Below are 19,988 nucleotides of genomic sequence, written 5' to 3' on the forward strand. Positions count from 1 at the left end.
CCGAACCCTAGGTAGAAACCCTAGGGTACACACCAAAAACCCTACGCCCAATTTTCTCTCTTTTCTTTCTTTTTCTCTCGAAAGGTTTTGGACCTTCACCTTGCGCAGAAGCCTTCCTCATGCCCCAAAGTTTCTCTCCTAATTTTTCTACGCACGTCCCACCTTTCTCCTCTTTTTAAAACAACGTCGAACGTGTCTTATCCGCGTGAGAGGATAAAGACAAGAGGTTACACATTTGAATTCAAATCAAATTTGAATTCAAACGAAAACCAACTTATCCCTATCCTTTTGGGCGTGAGAAGAGAAGGGGCGTGGCTCTTTGTGCGTGGAAAAAGTTTCACGAGAAACCTTTTCTCGTGTAAGTAATGTGGCGCTCAAAATGGATAAGGATGAAAGGGCAAGTGATAAGTTATCCATTCAAATTCAAACATGCTTTGAATTTGAATGGCTAACTAATTATTTTATCCATCCATATGGCGCACAAATGAGGACGTGGGGAAGGGTTTTGCGTGAGAAAAATTTCATGAGAAGTTTCTTCTCGTGAATTCAAATGGGTGCAAGGAAGTTGGGTGACGCAGGGAATTTAAAACAAGGTGGTTTGATTCAAATTGAGCCAACCTAGTTTAAAATAGTTGAGCACAATTAGACCAAATTAAACCCAACATAATTAGGCTTAATTAGGCTTAATAAAATCCTAATCAAATCAGGAATTAACTAAACCTAACCCCTGATCAAATCAGGGACTAAACCACCTTAGCGATTAGGTCAACATTTAACCTAATCGGGTCAATCCAAACTGAATCCAATTCAATTGGACTTGATCCAAAAATAATTACTCAATCAAATTGAGTTAATTAGTGATTAAATCACTAATTAAACCTCTCATAAATGTTGAGTCCAAATCCGATGGGCAATCAGGCATCAGAGACCATCGATATGAAACCCTGATCAAAGAGTTCAAATTTCAAATTCAAAATTCGAAATTCAAAATTTTGACCTCGATACCCAAAATGTGTGGAACTCATGATTAGAGAATCCTAATTCTCAATCATAGAGTTCCAGATAGATAAGACTCATAATCAGCCATCAGATCAGAAAGGAACCTCTAATGTGTGTGACCCCGCAGGTTCGAACCTAAGCCGGTAGCACAGGAACCAATTTCTGTACTAATCGAAGTGACCATCTAGCAATGGTACCCGACGACCGGATAGGTCGAATAATCGCAATCGCAACATTCAGAACCTACGTGAATATGGTTACCGTATAATTCATCCCTTTTGACCCCTGTGTTTAGGATGACTCAGGGTTAAACTGTCAACCCTGATGATATCATCCGAATCGTGCTCAACTCAATTAGTCCTGTGACTCCTCACTAGGACTACCCTGGCCAAGGTTTTGCTAAATTGAAACACGACTGTACACAGCTCCTAAACTGGAGTGGTCAATCCCATCTTGACACACGCACCGACAAGTCAAGTACTTGATTACACCCAGCAACCTTCCATCACTGAATTAGAAATTCAGGTAGTCCAGTGCCTAAGTGCAGTGAGTTGCTTGCAAGTCACCGTGGCGGTCTCAGGTCGGAGGGACATTTATACCCATATCCCATCGGAGCAAATCTTGACAGCAGAAATAGCTCTGGAGTTGGTCACGTTCAGTGCAGATGTACCATTACATCTCACCTGTATGCCATACCAGTGTCTCCACACTCTTTGGTTATGAGGACAACCAACCCATATGGCACACAACGACCTATGCTCGATAAATGTTGTCGTCCTTGGTAACAACGTATCATTTGGTCGCGAACATGTTTAAGGACTAAGCGACAAATCCTCCTTTGTTGAGTCTAAATAGTCCTAAGGACTTCACCACAACACAGGAGTTCATTAGAAGATGAAACATTTGTGATGAAAAAATACCAAAATAACTTTTATTTATTTATAATTCATGTACTAATACAAAAGGAGCACAACCGTCAACAGGCTGACGATTGGCTTTGGGACACTATTCCCAACAAGTGTAGCATCTAATATTTTCTTCTGAGTATCTTTTGAAGATTTTTTTTATTATTTTTGTTAAATTATGCAATAATACTGATCTAAAATTGGTAAGTTCACAACTGCTGCAACATTTTGTCCCGGCCTATTGTTGTCTACCTTCACTTAGAAGCAGTGCCAGCAACAACACATATCCTAATAAGGCCATCATTTGTCACACTGAAATCTACAGCTTCCTCTGCTGCAACAACTGGCTGACCAGCTTATGCATGATCCCTTAGGATAACACTACCATTGCAACCACTGCTCAGTACATAGTTCTATGTGTATCTAGGTCATGTTGAAGCTTGACTCGGAAGCTGCCGCAGTAGTAGATGTCACTCTAGCTCTCCTATTCCCACCTCTCAAATGAGAACTTACACAGATCATGGTGACACCATTATGTTTATCTTTTCCTTCTCTTTTTCCTTTAAATCTTGGTTTGAACATTGAATGTTTTCCAGTTAACTAGCTTATTTATCATGACTTGGTGTATCTATCAACTCTTTATATATGACGGATTATCAAACTTATATACATTTTTAATTTGAGCAGTAGTTTGCATATAATAACTTTTTTTTGCTCTACTTGAACTTCTATACGCATAACCCTCTTTTTTATAGTGCAACAACATCTGTTGACAAGAACTGATGGACTATCATGGGCCCATGGCCAAAACAAATTTATGGAATAGGATTTGTTTATTGTCATCATAGCAAAATGAAGTATGGAGCCCTAAAAAAAAAAGGAGTAATTAGAGTTCAAGATTGCTATAATATTCACGAGATAGCATGCATGCATAAGAAACAAGATACACAAAGATATATATATATATTTTGTTAGCAAAGATTAATTAAAGGTTGCTAGGTAGTCAAGAAATTTAATGTCATGAGCTCATGACAACATATGCAAGCAGCAATAAGTGTGCAGGTCAATATTCAGATTCAGAAAGAAGGTCACTCTTACATGTTAAATGCAATTTCTTTTAACATTTCTTACAGTTGAAATGGTACACCATAGACGAACATGGTTGCTTATTAAAATCTAGTTTAAATTGGAATATGAGCAAGTTCTAAATAGAAGAAATACAGCACAAGTCATGTGAAATCATCACCAAGTATTGAATCAAAATGTGTGCACGTATGTCCATGTGTATAACATGTAAATAGAACCATAGCACATACAATAGAAGCATAGCACATATTAAATCTGTTATGACATCCAAATATAAAGATAAACTACACTTGAATAACAAGAGGAGTTTAATCTGTCATAAATGTTACGATGACTGACAGTTTCACCTGCTTAATGTAAATGCTTTTCCCTGAGTAGTTAGGACCAGTTATGATATTTATTCTCCCTGCAGAAGACAGAACAGCTATCATATAGGTACTCAGTGTGATTTCGCAAGTGTAGAAACTATAAAGTCATGTCACTGGTTACCGGTATTAAGAATTTTTGTATCATTTGGAACAAAAGTGTCAATAGTCATTTCCTGCAAAACATGTCTGGTATGCTGACAGAGTTAGCGACCAATCACACTGGTAACTCAATTACCATAGACCTAACATTACAAACTGGAACTTCATTACCAAAGTTCAAAAAGCCAAGGAGGAAAGTAAAAACCTATATCAATGATAAGTCCATTCCTACGGAAAAGGGAACATTAACCTGCCATTTTGTATTTCTAACAATGTGTCCTCAGTCAAGATGGGCTGCACATAATTGTTCTGTCGAGCAACCAGTGCTAGTGACAAAAAGCTAATAGGAGTATTACATGAGAAAAGCACACACATGATTAAGTATACCAAAGAGAACAAAAAGGAAAGTAACAGATTCATAAGTCAATAAGAGGAATGAACGGAAATATTTCAAAAGATTTATCTATCATCAAAATTACCAATCCAGTTCTGCTGCAAAATTCACTGCTTTGATTAACTGAGGTACAAAATGAATTATACGAGACACCAAGTCTCTAATAATTGCTCTCTCCATGTCTGCACCAGGATTCAAGGGATGTAAATCTTAGATTCCATTAATGTTACAATCCATATCGTGATGTAGTAAATATAAATAGGATGTGCTGTTATATGACAAACCAAACCCCGAATATTTATTTTATCCACCTGCAATTTAGTTTGACCTAAGTCATCGGAAACACTATTTTTCCTGCTATACTGCAGTTCACATGAGTTAGAAGAGTAAATATGGTCAGTCATAAAATCAATTAGAGATTATTAGGCATGAGCTTAAGTAGCTCAACATCTTGATGGAAAAAATGAATAATTAGATAGAAGCAACAAGAGGAACTCTTGATGAATATTTGAGTGAAGCATATGAGACACAGAGTTGATTGACATCAAGTCCCTGACAATTGCTCTTTCTATTATTCACCAGCTATCTAGGGTGCACTAGATTCATATGGTTAAATGTTATGATCCATGTTATATCACAATTAATATGATAAAGAAGCAGTTAGAAATAGCATCATCAAATCATTCTTCAGATTTGAATACACATGTTAACATATGTTTACAAAGAAAATAATAGCCAGAGTAGCAAGAGCAAGATGTAGGTGAAGAATAGATTTCAAGAAATCAAATAATCTTTTATGACCTACTACGACCAGTTAATACCAGCAATATTCTATCATAACATTAGGCAACACCGCATTATGTTGCCCAATCAATATACAGAGATGAAGATGTTTTGGATGAATTAGTCATAAACTATTTAAGTTTTTCAATAATTTCAGGGTTCACAATAATATATATATATATATATTCCTCTTCATAAACAACATATGATTTCAGATGGTAGCTGAAAAACTTGAAGTTAAAGCATTCTCTGATAATCTTACAAAGTCATGTGCGATTAATTTGTTCTAAAAGCATATTTTTGCAATAGACAAATGGAAGAGAAGAAGAAAAGAATGAAAGAAAGCATACCAAGAATTTTATGATAAATATCTCCAAGAAGGTTGTCCAACTCTCTTGTCTTTGAAGTATGATAAAAGTATTTTTTCTCATTCCCATCTTCTGAAAACTGATTGACTTTCACGTTACAATTAAGTATGGGTGGTTAAGTCAAGCATCAGATAACTACATACCGCAAATTCAAAATCTTGATGTTCCTCCAATATGTCTTCATCAAGTTTCTCATCGAAAATGCACATCAAATAACCTAAAAGCATGGAAAATAGGTAAATGGGAGGACAGAAACTGATACATAATTTTAGAAGAAATATTCATTTAACATAACCAAGCTTAGGGCTCGTGTTTGGTGCTGGCGCTCCTCCTTTCATAAGTTCTTCTCACAATCGGACAAGTCAGAAGTAATGCTTTCTAGCTTCTCCTAAAACCACTTTTTAAACTTTTACTCCCATAGAAGAACTTTCTAGGTATTGTTACCAAACACATGTACTCTCCAGGAAGGCAAGAAGTGCTCTTTTGCTTTAAAAATTACAAAAGTGTTTATTTTTTATCAACAGCAAACATGCCCTTATCATTACTTGCTAATCTATAAGAGCTAAAGAATGCTTGGTAAGAAGCCACTTGTGCTCATGTGTTGTTACATTATAAAGTTCCATTATTTGATGAGTCTAATCAATGAAGACTCAAGCTAAATTTTCATCTAAAGTCAACTTTGTATATGATCACAAGAAAATATTGAAGGCAAGGTCCAATGCTATTAAGATTGAGATGAAATACTCTCCAAATTGAAAGGGAAATCTTATAAAAATATAGACCAACCTATTTGATGTATATAAACAATACATGGAACCTTTTTACTCCCATGCAAGAATGGAAGGGAAGCATTTTCGAAAGACGAAACCTGAAGAGACACATAATTAGAATACAGTACAGTATAACTAAACTTCAGAAGATTCCTGGTTTGAAACTGAAGAAAATAATGGAACAATTTGCTACCTGCGCTAGAAAATCTGGCAACCCCTCATATATCATTCTCAGCTCGTCCAGCTGGATTTACAGAGAGATCTTATATTAGATCTTATAAATTGATATGCAATACAAAGTGATCTGATAAACAGACAGTTCCTTACAAGGCAGCTCTTCATGCTCAAAAGTTCATAGTTCAATAGCATTTTGATAGTCAGAAAGACATATGTTGATGCAGAACTTATAAGTTATAATTACAAACTCTCAAGTCTCAACACCTGGGGCAACTTTTAGGATTTTAGAGAAAGAGAAAAACAAAACAGAAGAACGCATTTTTATGTAATTTATGGCTTTTTATGGAACTTTGTCTATAAATTTCCGTCCTCTTCTTTTCACTGCTGATCCTTTACTTCCTTACTTCATATTGCTTTACTATTTACCCTATTGTCTCTGTTGGATTTAGCTTGAAAGCAGGCTCTCTTTATGTTCATTTGAATTTTTGCTTTCATTTTCTGGTTTTCTTTTTGTAACTCTTTTACTGCATATGGTAGAAAAAGGAGGAAAACTAAATACATCATCACTCATCTTTATTATGATTAGAGTAAGTTTGTACCATCGCAAGGTTTCCAAAGCCTCAAGCTATCCATCCATGTGATTCTGTTCTGCCTCTTATAGATGACACAATATTGAATGTGACAGCATATGCCTCTCATGTTATTCCTGGGTCTTCAAACTATAACACTGGTTCCACCACATCCATTTGGATCTTGTTCAAAAGCGAATTTATCCCCTTGCTATTCTATTAGCAAAATCAGCACCAAGCATGCATGATGCATGCCTGAACTCTGGGGTTGACTTTCCAAGAAGCCTTATTGTTTATTCTTTGATATGAGCACAACCACCTCTCTCTCTCTCTACTTGTGTGCCTGTTTGGCTAGGTTTCAGACAAAAAATCTTCAAGGCCCATAGAATCCGAATCCAAGAGAGGATATCAAAGGGACACAGTATGGTGCTAAGAAGTTCAGTGGAGCAAGGAACTGAAAGTTCAACCAAAAGAGGCAAATCATCTAAACAGCATATCATAAAGGATACATGAAAAATGGCACATGGTATGAAGCACACACGAGAAGGCAAAAGGCAAGTGCATGTCTTGTCTCCTGCTTAGGAAGTGAGGGCAAATTACAAACAGAGAATCCATGTATAAAGAATAAAGACTGTCCTTCGCCTTTGTTGTTAGGCTCCAAACATAGACCACATGCTGTTAGCGGCTATGATGCATTCTCATTATAGGAACAAAACTTATGTAGTTAAACTTTGTCCCCTAATGGATTGGATACAAAGTAGGAAGCACAACGAACTTATACAATCCAAGACCCTTGTTAAACAATAGAGCTATCAGTGGAAGTACCAAGATAGAAAGATGGGTGAGTACATGAGCTGAGGCATCTTCTTGAGGTAATAAGATACCTGACGAGCTAGTAGAATTCATGGTGCCTTATTTAGTTAACTCAAGACTAAATAAATTAGATAAATTAAAGCCAAATCTAGAGGTAGGTTGGAGTTGTTGAGAGCAAATCCGTGAGAGCAAACCCGGAAATTTTTTGGTGCTGGTTTTGCTAAAGGTCAAACATGGTCAAATCTAATCAGATGACCCTGCAAGACTGAGGAATAATAGGGAAGGCTTAGGATGTTTAAAGGTTTGGATGTTTCTGTTTTGAGCTGCTGGACTCTCTAATGGGTTGGATAGGCTCTTAAGTGTTCATTTACTCCAGGAAAAATCCCTCTTTCCGGAAAAGCCTTACTGGACCATGAATGAAAACTGACACTCCAGTGTGTCCACACTCCCAACCAATGGACTTTCAAATAGAGCCCACATATAATCAAAAACAGTTTAAGCTACATCCACTGGAAATCACAGCACCATGTATAGCTCATACAACAAAATTTTCAAGGTTAAACATAATTATAATACACAAAGGTTTCAGGCGATGCCCATTAAAAATCGCAGCATCAAACCATGTACAAGCATTCTCAAATTATGTTTGCATTTGTCAAACCATTGGCCGAAGCAAGAACAAAATGACCAAAATATTCTTGCAGCAAACTACACAAACTATATAATTTATTATTTATAGAAATGCCTTCAGATGTGTAACATATAGACTAACTAGCAATCGGAAAACTGAGCAAGTTTACGCTGCTGGATATCTAACACAATGCATAGACCAACTTAGGTGGGTCCTTCAAATCTGAACAAAACAAAAGGTGAAATATGCTCTTCAAAAGAGTAAGGCGGTAGTGATTTGTATCACCCAAAGATATTAGAAGTAGAGCTATAACCACCAAAGATCAACAAAGAATTTTCTTTCAACTTTAATCTGAAAAAGGAAGCCACATACTTCAGAAAATTAGTTGGCCATACCACATAGGGCTTACAGTATGACATATATATAAAATTCAGGAATATACAGTATAATTTGAAAGGTAAGCTCATTCAAGAAAGTTATGGGATTATTGTCAACAATGGCATGACTTGGAACCCTAACCTCATCACAGATCCCTTCTTTCACTAGCGTCTCATATGCTTTCTCCTTACTTCGCTGAACATCAATCACACCGATCACCTGTGTAATTTTTTTTTTTAATTTCAAAAATTGGAAGTCCTTGCACCTTAACAGGTAATCATTTGATTGAATATCCAAATCATTCAACATATTGAATAATATTATCATTTAGACAAGCAGCATTCACATATTATGTAGAATAACATATCTAAAGCAAAGAAGGTGCAATCACCAAAAATATTATTGCAAACAAACAAAGGCAACATGGCATTAGACTACTAATTATGGAAAGAGAAAACTCAACCCTTCTTAGTTGACCTGACCAAGAAACAAGGTATGAAATTTTTGGGCACAAAAAAACAAGGGGAAAAAGGGAAAAAGCAAAAATGGTAAGACCAAAGGAAACACAAAGCTTTGAATATTTTTGACATGCAATGGTGGGAATGCAAGTCTAAAGTTCAGAAAGATCTTTCTCAAACTTCTTTGAAGAGAATTTTAATTTTGAAGATGTGTATTTACTCCGAACCAAATTAACCAGCAAAGACTACAAAAAGCCGTCTGCCTAAGTCCACTCAAATACGTACTCCTTTCAGGGAGTAATCTGAATCTTAATCAAGGACCTAAGAATTTCATTCCCTGTATCCAAGGTGTTGGCTCCTTATTGCCCAGGAGGCAAAAGACAACTCCATACAATCTATCATTGTAAATTGTTATTTTAAAACATGATAAATCAGCATTGCCCCTATTTCCTAAGTAAGCAGGTTGAATCTAGCAGGGATAGTTTTAAAAAGGGAACACGTATTAAACATCAGGACGTTTGAATAAATGAGAAGAACAATAGGAATCATCAGAAATGAGTTCAAAATCATCTTTTAGACAAACAGCGCATACACACGTACACAGAGAGATAGAGAGAGATATGATGGAAGTGAGGGCAATTCAATTGATATATGGCAGCATGCTGTCAGACAATCTGAATGAAAAAGTGACAGGATAATCTAACAAAATTATAATAAAGAGCCTACTGGCTGCACTAAGTGAACAGGTTCTTAAGAATAAATCTGCAACAAGGAACATTTGCTGACCAGATCAAAGACATAAACCAGCTCCATTGCAATGCATGAATTTGCCTGGAAGATAGATATTCCATTTAATTGTATTATAAATGTTCAGAAAAATAATGGTTCTTTCAGAACATATTGATTGGTTGCATTCATTTACCTTGTCAACTAACCCAGATTCAAATATTCAAGTCTCTCCTGAAGATACTCAGATATTCCCACTTGAAAGATTTTGTTTATGTGCAAAAGGGAACAAATGCACTGCAAGAATGAACAGCATAATGGTGAGACAACTATTATGAACGAGAAAAGGATATATTTAACTCATCTTTAACCAGACTTTGCAAAATTTTGAGGTTGAGGCTGCACAGCCAGCTCAGATTTTTACAACAATAGAGAACTATGAGATGATTCATTGCTTAGTATTCGTACTTGACAAACAGGCAAAGTGCCAAACGATTATTAGAAGAATGTCCATAATAAATGAAAAATGACATACTATGAGACCTACTTTACAAACTTCTAAATCTATTTTACTAAGGGCCACATCTAGACAGATTCTATTCTATGAAAGCATTTAATCATCTTGAATTTCAAATGCATGCTCATTAATTGCATATTCACTAGAATAAGGAAGGTCACGATATAAGGAAAAAACTCTGAACCATTACAGTTTATTACAACTGAATGAGAAATGAATGTGTAATATGTGGAGCAAGAATCAGAACTAATATTTTTTGAATATCCAGTAAGATAATTTAAAGATTAAAAGTTTACCTCCAAAAAGCATTCCAATCATTGCTTGTGCACAAGGAGCTTGGAGAGTTGAATTTCTTCAGGGAGAAGTGAAAATAATTTTCTCACATTTTAAAAATTATACTATGATTGAGTATCAGCAGACTAAAATTTCATGAATTAACTGACTGTTCAAAAGTATAATCATAGTAGCTAGTTGCCTCAACAGACTGTTACCTGGAAGAAAATGTAAGATAAAGAATTAGATCATAAGGATTAAATTTATTAGGCAGAAAGCAAATGGTGTATGATTGAACACAAGCAACAAAAACTCAAGCAGGTCCAAGTTGAATGTTAAGAGAATCAGATGACCAAAGATGCACGGTATAGTAATAGCATTTTTGTTAGAAAAATTACTTTAGGCAGCTAGAAACTTATACACAGAAGTAAACCTAGAAATATTACCAAAGAAAGCAAGAGAAAAAGCTAGGGAATAAATCAATCATGAATTCTTGAGCAAAAGAGAAAACAAACAGTGAGATGTGGTCAAAAATATCACACCTTGAGCAAGTGGGGAACATCTCTTACAGACTTTAATGTTTCACGTAAGGCTGACATAACTTCTTCACAGCAAAGAAAGAATGATATCTTGCCTCTCAAAGAAATACATCTCTCACATATTCTAAACTTAGTCAAGAAAATTGACATAAATACAAACATGATGGAAAAAGGATACTGTGTTTAGGCGACTATTTAAAATGTCAGGATCAAGTATTGGCCGCAAGAACCACATCCTGGTAAAAAAAAAAAAAAAAAAAAAAAAACAACTGCCCTTTTTGTTATGATTACAATAACAACAATATGACCATAGGCTTAATGAACTAACCTCAAAAGGCGCCTTCCCATTGGTGTGACACACTAAATGATAAAACATGATCAATACAAAGTACTGTAAACTAATAAGGTGATGAACTTCTCATACCTGATTAAACATTCCAAAAACTGAGAACCTGCAGTTTGAGCTGTAGCTTAAATAACAAACAGAAGTCCACTGAATATGCACCAAAGTAAGTTGAAACGTGTACCCTTCCTTTGCTCGCCCAATTCCCATATGACTTGGATGTTTGTCAACTTGAAATATCTGCAGCGCCTCATAAGCAGCAGCATCGAGTTTAAGAAACTTGTCTCTGTGACTGGATGTAAGAAATACATAACAGTGCAGATTTCCATTGGGGAATTTATTGCGACCTCATCATACGGAAAGAGGATAAAATGATATACAAACATTACAAGTTACAAAAGGATAAAATGGGATTTGAGTCACGCAATCTATTGTTATCGATGAGTTGCCATATTCCTTTTGTTCAAAGGTATCTACAAGCCTCTCATTCTCTAGTATAGCAAGAAGACCTCCAGCAGCACGAACCTGGAGATCACTTCCAAGATCCATCATGGAATTAAGCTGCAGGTAAAGAGCTGGTGGTAGTCAAGAAATATCTACGTCAAAAAGGAGGATCATGTAGCAACACTGACAAGAACGAAACAGCAATTTCTGCTAAAAGTGTTGTAGAGGTGTTGTTAGCAGAAGCTGGTAATAAAGCAACAGGATCATCCTTCAGTTTGAAACAAATTTCAGCATCCAAGAAAAAAACTTGTGCTATATAGATTTTTGTAATGCCTCCACATGGCTTGGAGTAAATTGATGAGGTAATGAATTGTACAGATAGGAAGAGCCACTACTCATGGCATATATGTTAGGACTGAAACATGACGATCATTCTTCAATGCTTACAAAGCAAATTCTCTCTTTGACACTCAGCCCATCATCCATCCCTGCAACTCTTAGATATATCAGTCTGCAGTTCAGAAAACCAAAAAAGGAAAAAAAAAAAAAACTGTGTCAACAATATAGACAGAAGTCAAGAAAAACCAAAGATGAACCTCAAAGGCATGTAATAGATGAGTGCTTCACATAAAATCTAGGGCAAGAACCTAATAAATAGATGTATCTATATTCATTTTAGTGTTGCTAAGCAAACTAAATGCACCTTAATTGCTTACCAAGCTAAATCAACAAGGTCTAGAGTTTCACATAACCAACAAAACATGGAAAGCATGAATCAACAATTCATGCAACAAGGTTTAATGTAAAGGCACCATCATAATAAATAAATCTTAATCTAGGGTAAACACAAATAAATTTATGAAACTCGATTATAGCCAACAATCATACATAAATAGCGCCCAATCTCAGTCAATGACATCAGGAAATAGTCCACAACCAGTCCAGCATAAGAATTCAGCCAAACCAACCATTTTGTCCATACTTTTGTAGAACTGCTTATAGATTTTGACTAATACTTCCAAAGGACAAATCAAGTCTAGTAAAGATGCCTGGGAAGTTTTATGTGCCATTCTGTTTTCAAAATTTCCAGGCTGAAATAAAAGAAGAATTTATCTAAGGGCTCATATGAGTCACCTTCCAGTACTTGTCATCTTACAGCACTAACTCCATGTAAATCCTGTAATGTCAACTTGTGAGTCTTGCTAGAGAAGATTGGATCCATAATGTCAAGAAGCATGTAGCAATGCTTTTCTTCTTGGTCAAGAGGAATGGGCATTGTCTCTCCTTCAAGTTATTGCATCATTACTTATATCTTTTTGACTCCTAATTTATAATGCACAGCCATAGGTTCCCAAAATGATACTTTTACTGATTAAACTTTTTTCCAAAAAGATAAAAGTACATAATCATAGGTTATTTTATATTATTTATTTGCTTCCACTTGTTGAATTTACAATGCATTTGTATAACAAATAGAGAAGAAGATCAGAAGTTCCCAACACGCAGCTAGTCGCATAGTTAGCATGAACAACATTAAGCAAGTCAGCATACTCAAGTCAACTAAGCAAAAGATATACAACAAAAAAGGTGGTGGTGGAGTAATGAGGTACATGAGGCAAATAAGGTAAAGAGGATTTGCTTCAGCCTTCAACTAACAACCAAGGGCAAAAGATATCGAGGATTTGACAGATACCATATGGCAAGGAAAGATGCAAAAAAGGTCAGCAAGTAATGCTAAATATGTTGCTTATGACAGTTTATAGGATAGGCTAAGCTTAGAGGAAGGTGAGAATGAAATTTATATAACAGCTAAAATAAGAGATAGGAAACATAACGATATTGCTTGAATTAGATGAAACAGGAGCGTTGAAAATAGGATTTAATAAAGATAAAGATTTTAAAGAATGATGGGAAGGTTATTTTAGAAAACAATAAATAGAAGAGGAACAATTAGGGAGTTGTCAAATTTCTTTCAGTAATATTTATAAAAATGAAGTAGATCGAGATGAAATACTGACTGCAACAGGAAAGTCATGGGATGTTGGCTAACTTGGCTTACTTGCTTTTTCAACAAGATTGTAAAAACTAAGTGAAAGATAACAGTATCCACTTATAAGAATAAAGAATATGGACAAACTGCTTTAAGCCTTTAACTATCATGGAATTAAACTCATAACTCTACGAAGTAACCAAAGAGGTGGATTAAACAATGATTGGTAAAATGATGACAATCTCCAACAAAAATTTGAGATCGGACTTGAAGGTTGTAGCTATAGTTGTGATCAAATAATTAGCATAATGTTGACATCTACACAAAGTTCCAAGACCACTGAACTAACTATTGGGGGAGATGCATATGTTCCCGCAGTAGAATAAAAGAACAAATCACTTGTGCGGTGACATGCAATAGGCACAAAGAAGGACATATCTGGCCTTTTATCTCATGATTATCTTAATTTAGCAACATTTTCTTTGAACAGAATACCACAACTGAAAAGGCTTCTTGTCCAGCACTAATAAACTGCATTTCCACCTCCAGCAAATAGCTAAGCTACTGGATGATATGTAGCATATTAAAGTAAAATTTTATTTATTTTTCCAAGTTTTCTCAATTCTCCACTCCAGAAACAGAAGTACAAAAAAAAAAAAAAAAAAAAAAAAAAAAAAAACTCTCGATGTTCCAGAAAACCATTCATTGAAGCATATATACCATGGATTTTAGATGTAAATTAATAAAGATGGAAGTTAAAAACGATTCTGTTTGCTGAGAAATGTTCAGACAGCTGCATACCTGTGCCAAGCTTGTTCATAGCTGAATACTGAACTTCGTATAAGCTTCACTACACTGGCTTCACTTTCATCTGTTTGACTTAGCAAAGTTAGCCCAAGAGGGGGGAGAAACCAAATTCTCTATTTACCTAAGGCTTTAAAGTGCAAACCATTTCGTTGTAAAGCAGACAACAGTGCTTCCTCAGTCTTAGTGCTAGCATATATAACCACAGGTTTTGCTTGGTACTTCACTGATTCATTAACCAAGCAGAAGAAACTGTCAGCTGGAAAAATACTAATGGCATGCTCCTGTTTGACAATGTGTTGGCTATCAAAAGTTCAAAACTAATTTGCTATAGAACAGCTACTGCATTGAAGAGCCAAAAGATCAAGGACAAAAACCAAACTTTAGAAAAAAAAATGGGGAAAAAAAAAAAGAATATCAATGATAGTATTTTTTGTGGTTACAATATCTTTCTCTAAATCACGTACCAAGATCAATTAGAGGAAACTCCCCATTTCCATCCTCCCAAACTTCTGTGACAAAAAGTTGTCGAACACTTGAGTCATAGTATGCTATACCTACACTGGAGACACAATAACATACGTCATCTAAAACTGCAGACAATGATTAAAGCCTTATGAGCAAGGTTTGCAATCTTGGTATCAAGCCCCATACCGATACCATGCAGATATAGTATTGGTATGCCTGATACTGGAGTCAGTTAAGCATACCGAGACTTGGTACACCCTTGTACTGAGTCTTAGTTCACTACCGATATGGTATAATACACCCAGTAATACGTAATCACACCAATTCAAAGAAACTTGCTTATGAGGCATAAGAGATTTATCAAAGAGATGCAAGAAAGCTAAAATAAACATCATTACTTTTCACAGACTACGAGAGGTGATGGGATTCTTTCCTCTTTGTTGACCATCAAGACTGCTGGTAACAATAAGTGCTTGCAGTCCTCTTTTCTCTTTGTGAAATCTTGCTCACATGCACTCAAATATTTTAAACCAGCTCTTTAGCCTTCAGCTGGTGGTTGCCCCAACTATGAGATCTTTTGATGGTTATTCATGATGCACTTGGCTTCATGTTATACTCTTAAGTCTTAATGTTTATCTGTCTTATCCATTAAGAGTTAATTGCTATGGTCCCAACTCCCAACCGAATATGGGCAACACCAATCATTAAATATGTTAGTGGTATTGTGTGTCTAAGGTTTGTGACATAAGCTTCTCCTATGGAGTCCTTCTTGGGTGGTTATACCATCTCAATAATTGAGCCAAAATGTGTCACTAAAAGGCATTATCATTTATCACCTTCTTGAGACTGCTTGCATGTTATTCAGAATTGCTTCAATATTGCATCAATTGTGAGGCTGCTCTAAGCCTTACCTATCTTATCAACCACACCACCTATTTGATTCTTATTGGTCGAAAGTTCTATTCATGTGTTTACTTTGCTCTTACCTATAGGTTTCTTCATACTTTTAGACAAGGTTTGCCGTCTCGGTACTGGACCCCGTACTGGTAAAATTCTGCTTAATGTTGGTACGCGGTTCAATATGATACGATAATGTTAGTACACTTCGAAATGGCGTACCGGTATGGTACAGGCGATATGGGGCGGTACAATTTTCCACACTTTTAGATAAAGTGGATGTCTCTTCCACCAAGCAAACACACTAATATTTATTGTTATGATGCCAAACTTGTCCTCCTTGACTGTAATTATGAACATATGAATTATCAACAGTACAATCATACTAGTCGGAGAGTATTGAGAAATATTACCTTACCTAGTGCAGTCCTTGTTACCCTTTCAAAACTTTAAAATAAGTCCTTTCTATATCTCACCACTCCAAGGGCAATAACTGCCTCTTCTTCCTTCAAAGTCATTCCCTATCACTTTCCTATCGACACCAGGAGTCCACAACAACTTCCTCCTCCGCACATTCCTTCTAATGACACTCTAGTACATTCTCCTTATAAGGAACCTCTTGCTGCTTTCAAGAGAATCCTCTGTGTTTTCCACCAGTTCAGTGCTTCTCTTGATTGTCCTCATGCTACTCTTTAATAAATCTTCTCTACCATTACCCTTCTTAGTCAGATTGTGATTTTGATATGCCATAACACTTACAACCTTAGCATTCCAATGAGGAAAATCAATCACCAGCATGGTTGCTTAGGGATATAACCTAATATCCTCGTCTTCCTTTCCTTAGTCATCCATACCCACCCTGTGCCCCATCCTACCATGAAGATGCTCAACAGCTGAATTCTGAAGGAAAGGCAACTTTGAGAGAGGTCCCGATCAGCCAGGTATAGATGCAGAAAGTTAAAACCTACTTCTATTGCCCAATCAAATTTTTTAGAGCTCTCCAGAAGCATCTCATTTTACTTAAAAAGCATGATATTGACTAAATCTAGTATTGTGCCCTTGTAGCAAGGATATTTACTTAAAAAGCGTGATATTCACTAAATCTAGTAGTGTGCCCTTGTAGCAAGGATGATTTCCATCTTTCTAGTTGCTTTTTTGGTCTAAGTCTGCTCGCAATGGTCTACTTGAAGTCTATATGGCAATGTCTAGCCTTGGTAGTCCTACAGTAGTGTCTACCTCTACTAGAAATTTACAGGCATCTTGAGCATGGGCATGTTGTTATTCAGGCAAGGTGCTGGCAGCCACCATTAATGTGCTCTCTTCACTCAGAACTCACTTTACAACATTAATTTAACAAGTTGAGCAATTTTTATTAATTATTTCAATCTGTCCTTTATGCACATCATGTTCTATGGCTTGCTATCATGCATTCTGTTGTAAATCTTATTGTAGAGTTAGGTGCTAAACTTAAATACCATCAAACTGTCATGTTTGATCCAATCTTATAAAGCTTTTATTCTTTTGTTTTCAAAAATATAATGCATCACATTAATGGTTAAGCATGCTAAAACTAGTCCAACCTGGAAACTCGATCATCCGCAGAGATGTGCCTAGATTTGGTGGGCTAGGTTGGACCACGCAGGCCATGACATTGGGTAAGGTTTTCACAACTGAATAGTTTCTTTAATATTAGTTCAGTTAGAAATTAAGTCGGCAAGTCCTTAGGACTAAGTTAGGCAAGTTGGGTAGGTGACCAGGAGTGTTGGGTCAAGCAGGACTGCTATTGGGCCATGGGGAACTAAATAGGTTACAAGTCAACTGATGGCTCAAGTCATTGGCATCAACCTGTACGCAGGTATATGTCACATATGTTACTGTCCCAAGTTGACCCAGCCCACAACAACCCAATATCCCTCTAAGTGATGCCGTCAACATGTGGACCCTAAACTATCCATTAAGAAGACAACACCACAACTGTAACCATCAAGCCTTGCCCCATTTTTCCTCAAAACAAAAAAAAATGCAATGGTAAAACCTATTTTTAAACCAAGCCTACCAAATAAACACGAGTTCATGGTTTGATCAAGATCATCATGGAAAAAAATTAAAGCAAAGTAATTTTTTATTGCAAAAGAAAGATAAAGATTAAGTCTTCTAGAAAAAAATAAGTATTATTTTGAGTGAAAAAATAGTATATAAAATTGGAAAGAGAGGCAGCGCAACTATTTTATTAGCAAATCAAAGATAGCACTCAATAAAAGGACTACATAAGAAGTTGAGAACTTCTCCAAACAACAGATATGCAAAAGAAAGGAATTTAATTACAAAAGAAAAAGTGACAAATAAAGTTCAAAATGAGATGTTGAAAGGCTTAAAGCTGACTTTAGAATGTTACTTATGTACAATCAATGGACACTTTTTAACTATAAATTTACCTTGGAAAGAGATTTTACATGATGGCATAATATCCATATGAATGTATATCATCCTTGAGACCCGAAATATCCAATAGGCCCTAAGTGAAGGAACCATCTAATACAGCCTCGCCTCAATTATGTCGCCTTTTGATCTCTCTTCCTCAAAGTCTTACCTTATAATTTACTATTCTTCCTTGCTTGCTCTAGATCCCAAAGATGTGAATTCTAACATGCACAAAAAAACATTCTTTAAACTTGAAACAGCTTGACCAGACACAACTCTCTTCGTACAACTTTATGTATCCAAAATAATCTAAAATTATAGCCTTCTAGGTTCTTTTAAATATTAGAAATATTATTGAATCAATTTTCTTGATGAAATATGCACATACCTCTTGACAAAAAAAGAAGCAAGATATAAGACATGCACATAAATGTTTTGCATCTAGTTTCACAGAAAACTCATCCGTTTCTCTTGAGTGAAGCAGTTGGTCACAATTTATAGACAAGGTACAGATTCCATGAAACAATATCATATGAAAGATTTCACTGGATTTATTTAATTAACATCAGCATAGGGAAACTAGGAGGAACTGATAGGAATCAATAAGATGAAAATTCATGAAATGGATTCTAAACATAAATCATAGTTATTTCTCATTCTTGTAATCTTACCGATGACCTTGCATGAGGCATGCCATATATACCTGCAAATAAACCAGAAGTTTAAAGAATCAGCATGTATATAAAAAAACAATGTAGTGACATTCATTCAGAAGATGCATTACAATACACATAAATATGCAGAAGCAGTTGGAAACCCTAAGATTCCCCAAGTTTGCCTCTCAAAATAGAAATCGAAGTTAAGTTTATGCTTAATCGTGCACAGAATTCAGTTGCTTTTTTTTTTCTGCTAGCAAGAAAACACAAAGTTCTTTTATACAGTCATCGAGATCAGAACCAACAGAAAGTGATCAAATGCATACATCTGACTACGTAAAATCAAGATCTTTTAGATCGTCAAGGGGATTAGTACGAACAGTTCAACCGTATAAATCAGTATTCAAGAGTAGCAGAGTTATAAGGACAAAGAAGTGAACAAGAACAGAAGAATTCAAATCATAGAAATGTGCGTCGTCGCTTGAGATCTGAAAACCCCTGAATCCTTGGGTTCAGAGTTTTTTTTTTCCAAATATTTCCATCAATTACTTCTGCAAGAATTTTAAACCAGAATCAACCAAAGATTGAGGTTGTTAAACGAGATAGAAACAAGATTTACATGGAAGTACGACCAAGAAACAAGATTCATAGGGAAGTACGACCAAGAAATTAGATTTGAGGGAAAATACGTTCAAGAACCAAATCTTGGCATGATATTCGAACAAGAAATTAGAGGGTTTGGTAGAAGCCGAATGAAGATCGGTTCGAAGTACGGCCAATTAAAACAGACAAAGAAAGAGTTAGATTCTCCAAGTGATCGTATGATCACGGCACATAATCGATTCAAGGAAGATTTGATGGGAAATCCGATCAAGAACGAGTCCTGGCAACCTTTGAAGAAATATTTCAGCGAAACGCGATCTGAAATCAACCTTTGAAGAGGGTTTGGAGGCACTCACCTGTGATTCAACCTCCGTTTCGCCGACTTCCTCTTCCATTTCGTTCGATCAAGAGAACGGAGAAGCGCACGCGCAGCTCCGAGAGAGGGAGAAGAAAGCAAGGAGCGGGAAGTGGAGCCTTTGGGGATTTGAATGGGCAGGGTGTGCGTGGCG

General features: G+C 36.0%; 2 protein-coding genes across 2 annotated transcripts in view; both read right to left on the minus strand.

Moving 5' to 3' along the window:
* LOC105040499 (DNA mismatch repair protein MSH5) overlaps positions 1-19,974 on the minus strand; it is a 36,230-nt gene extending 16,256 nt beyond the window's left edge. The window contains 13 exon segments of the mRNA XM_073254690.1: positions 10,348-10,393; positions 10,857-10,943; positions 11,032-11,089; positions 11,182-11,213; positions 11,278-11,305; positions 11,381-11,482; positions 11,603-11,757; positions 12,088-12,151; positions 14,432-14,501; positions 14,580-14,660; positions 14,902-14,996; positions 18,892-18,923; positions 19,836-19,974. Coding sequence (XP_073110791.1) covers positions 10,348-10,393; positions 10,857-10,943; positions 11,032-11,089; positions 11,182-11,213; positions 11,278-11,305; positions 11,381-11,482; positions 11,603-11,757; positions 12,088-12,151; positions 14,432-14,501; positions 14,580-14,660; positions 14,902-14,996; positions 18,892-18,923; positions 19,836-19,874 — 889 coding nt within the window. The 5' untranslated portion in view covers positions 19,875-19,974.
* Positions 3,259-19,988, minus strand: part of LOC140856650 (DNA mismatch repair protein MSH5-like) — a 36,794-nt gene continuing 20,064 nt past the window's right edge. Inside the window, 12 exon segments of the mRNA XM_073254686.1 lie at positions 3,259-3,396; positions 3,480-3,544; positions 3,708-3,797; positions 3,937-4,033; positions 4,985-5,081; positions 5,146-5,219; positions 5,789-5,870; positions 5,966-6,016; positions 8,482-8,559; positions 9,585-9,629; positions 9,721-9,734; positions 9,737-9,821. Of these exon segments, the coding sequence (XP_073110787.1) occupies positions 3,299-3,396; positions 3,480-3,544; positions 3,708-3,797; positions 3,937-4,033; positions 4,985-5,081; positions 5,146-5,219; positions 5,789-5,870; positions 5,966-6,016; positions 8,482-8,559; positions 9,585-9,629; positions 9,721-9,734; positions 9,737-9,821 (876 nt within the window). The 3' untranslated portion in view covers positions 3,259-3,298.

This window comes from Elaeis guineensis, chromosome 3 (assembly GCF_000442705.2).
Source record: "Elaeis guineensis isolate ETL-2024a chromosome 3, EG11, whole genome shotgun sequence".
NCBI classification, from domain to species: Eukaryota; Viridiplantae; Streptophyta; class Magnoliopsida; order Arecales; family Arecaceae; genus Elaeis; species Elaeis guineensis.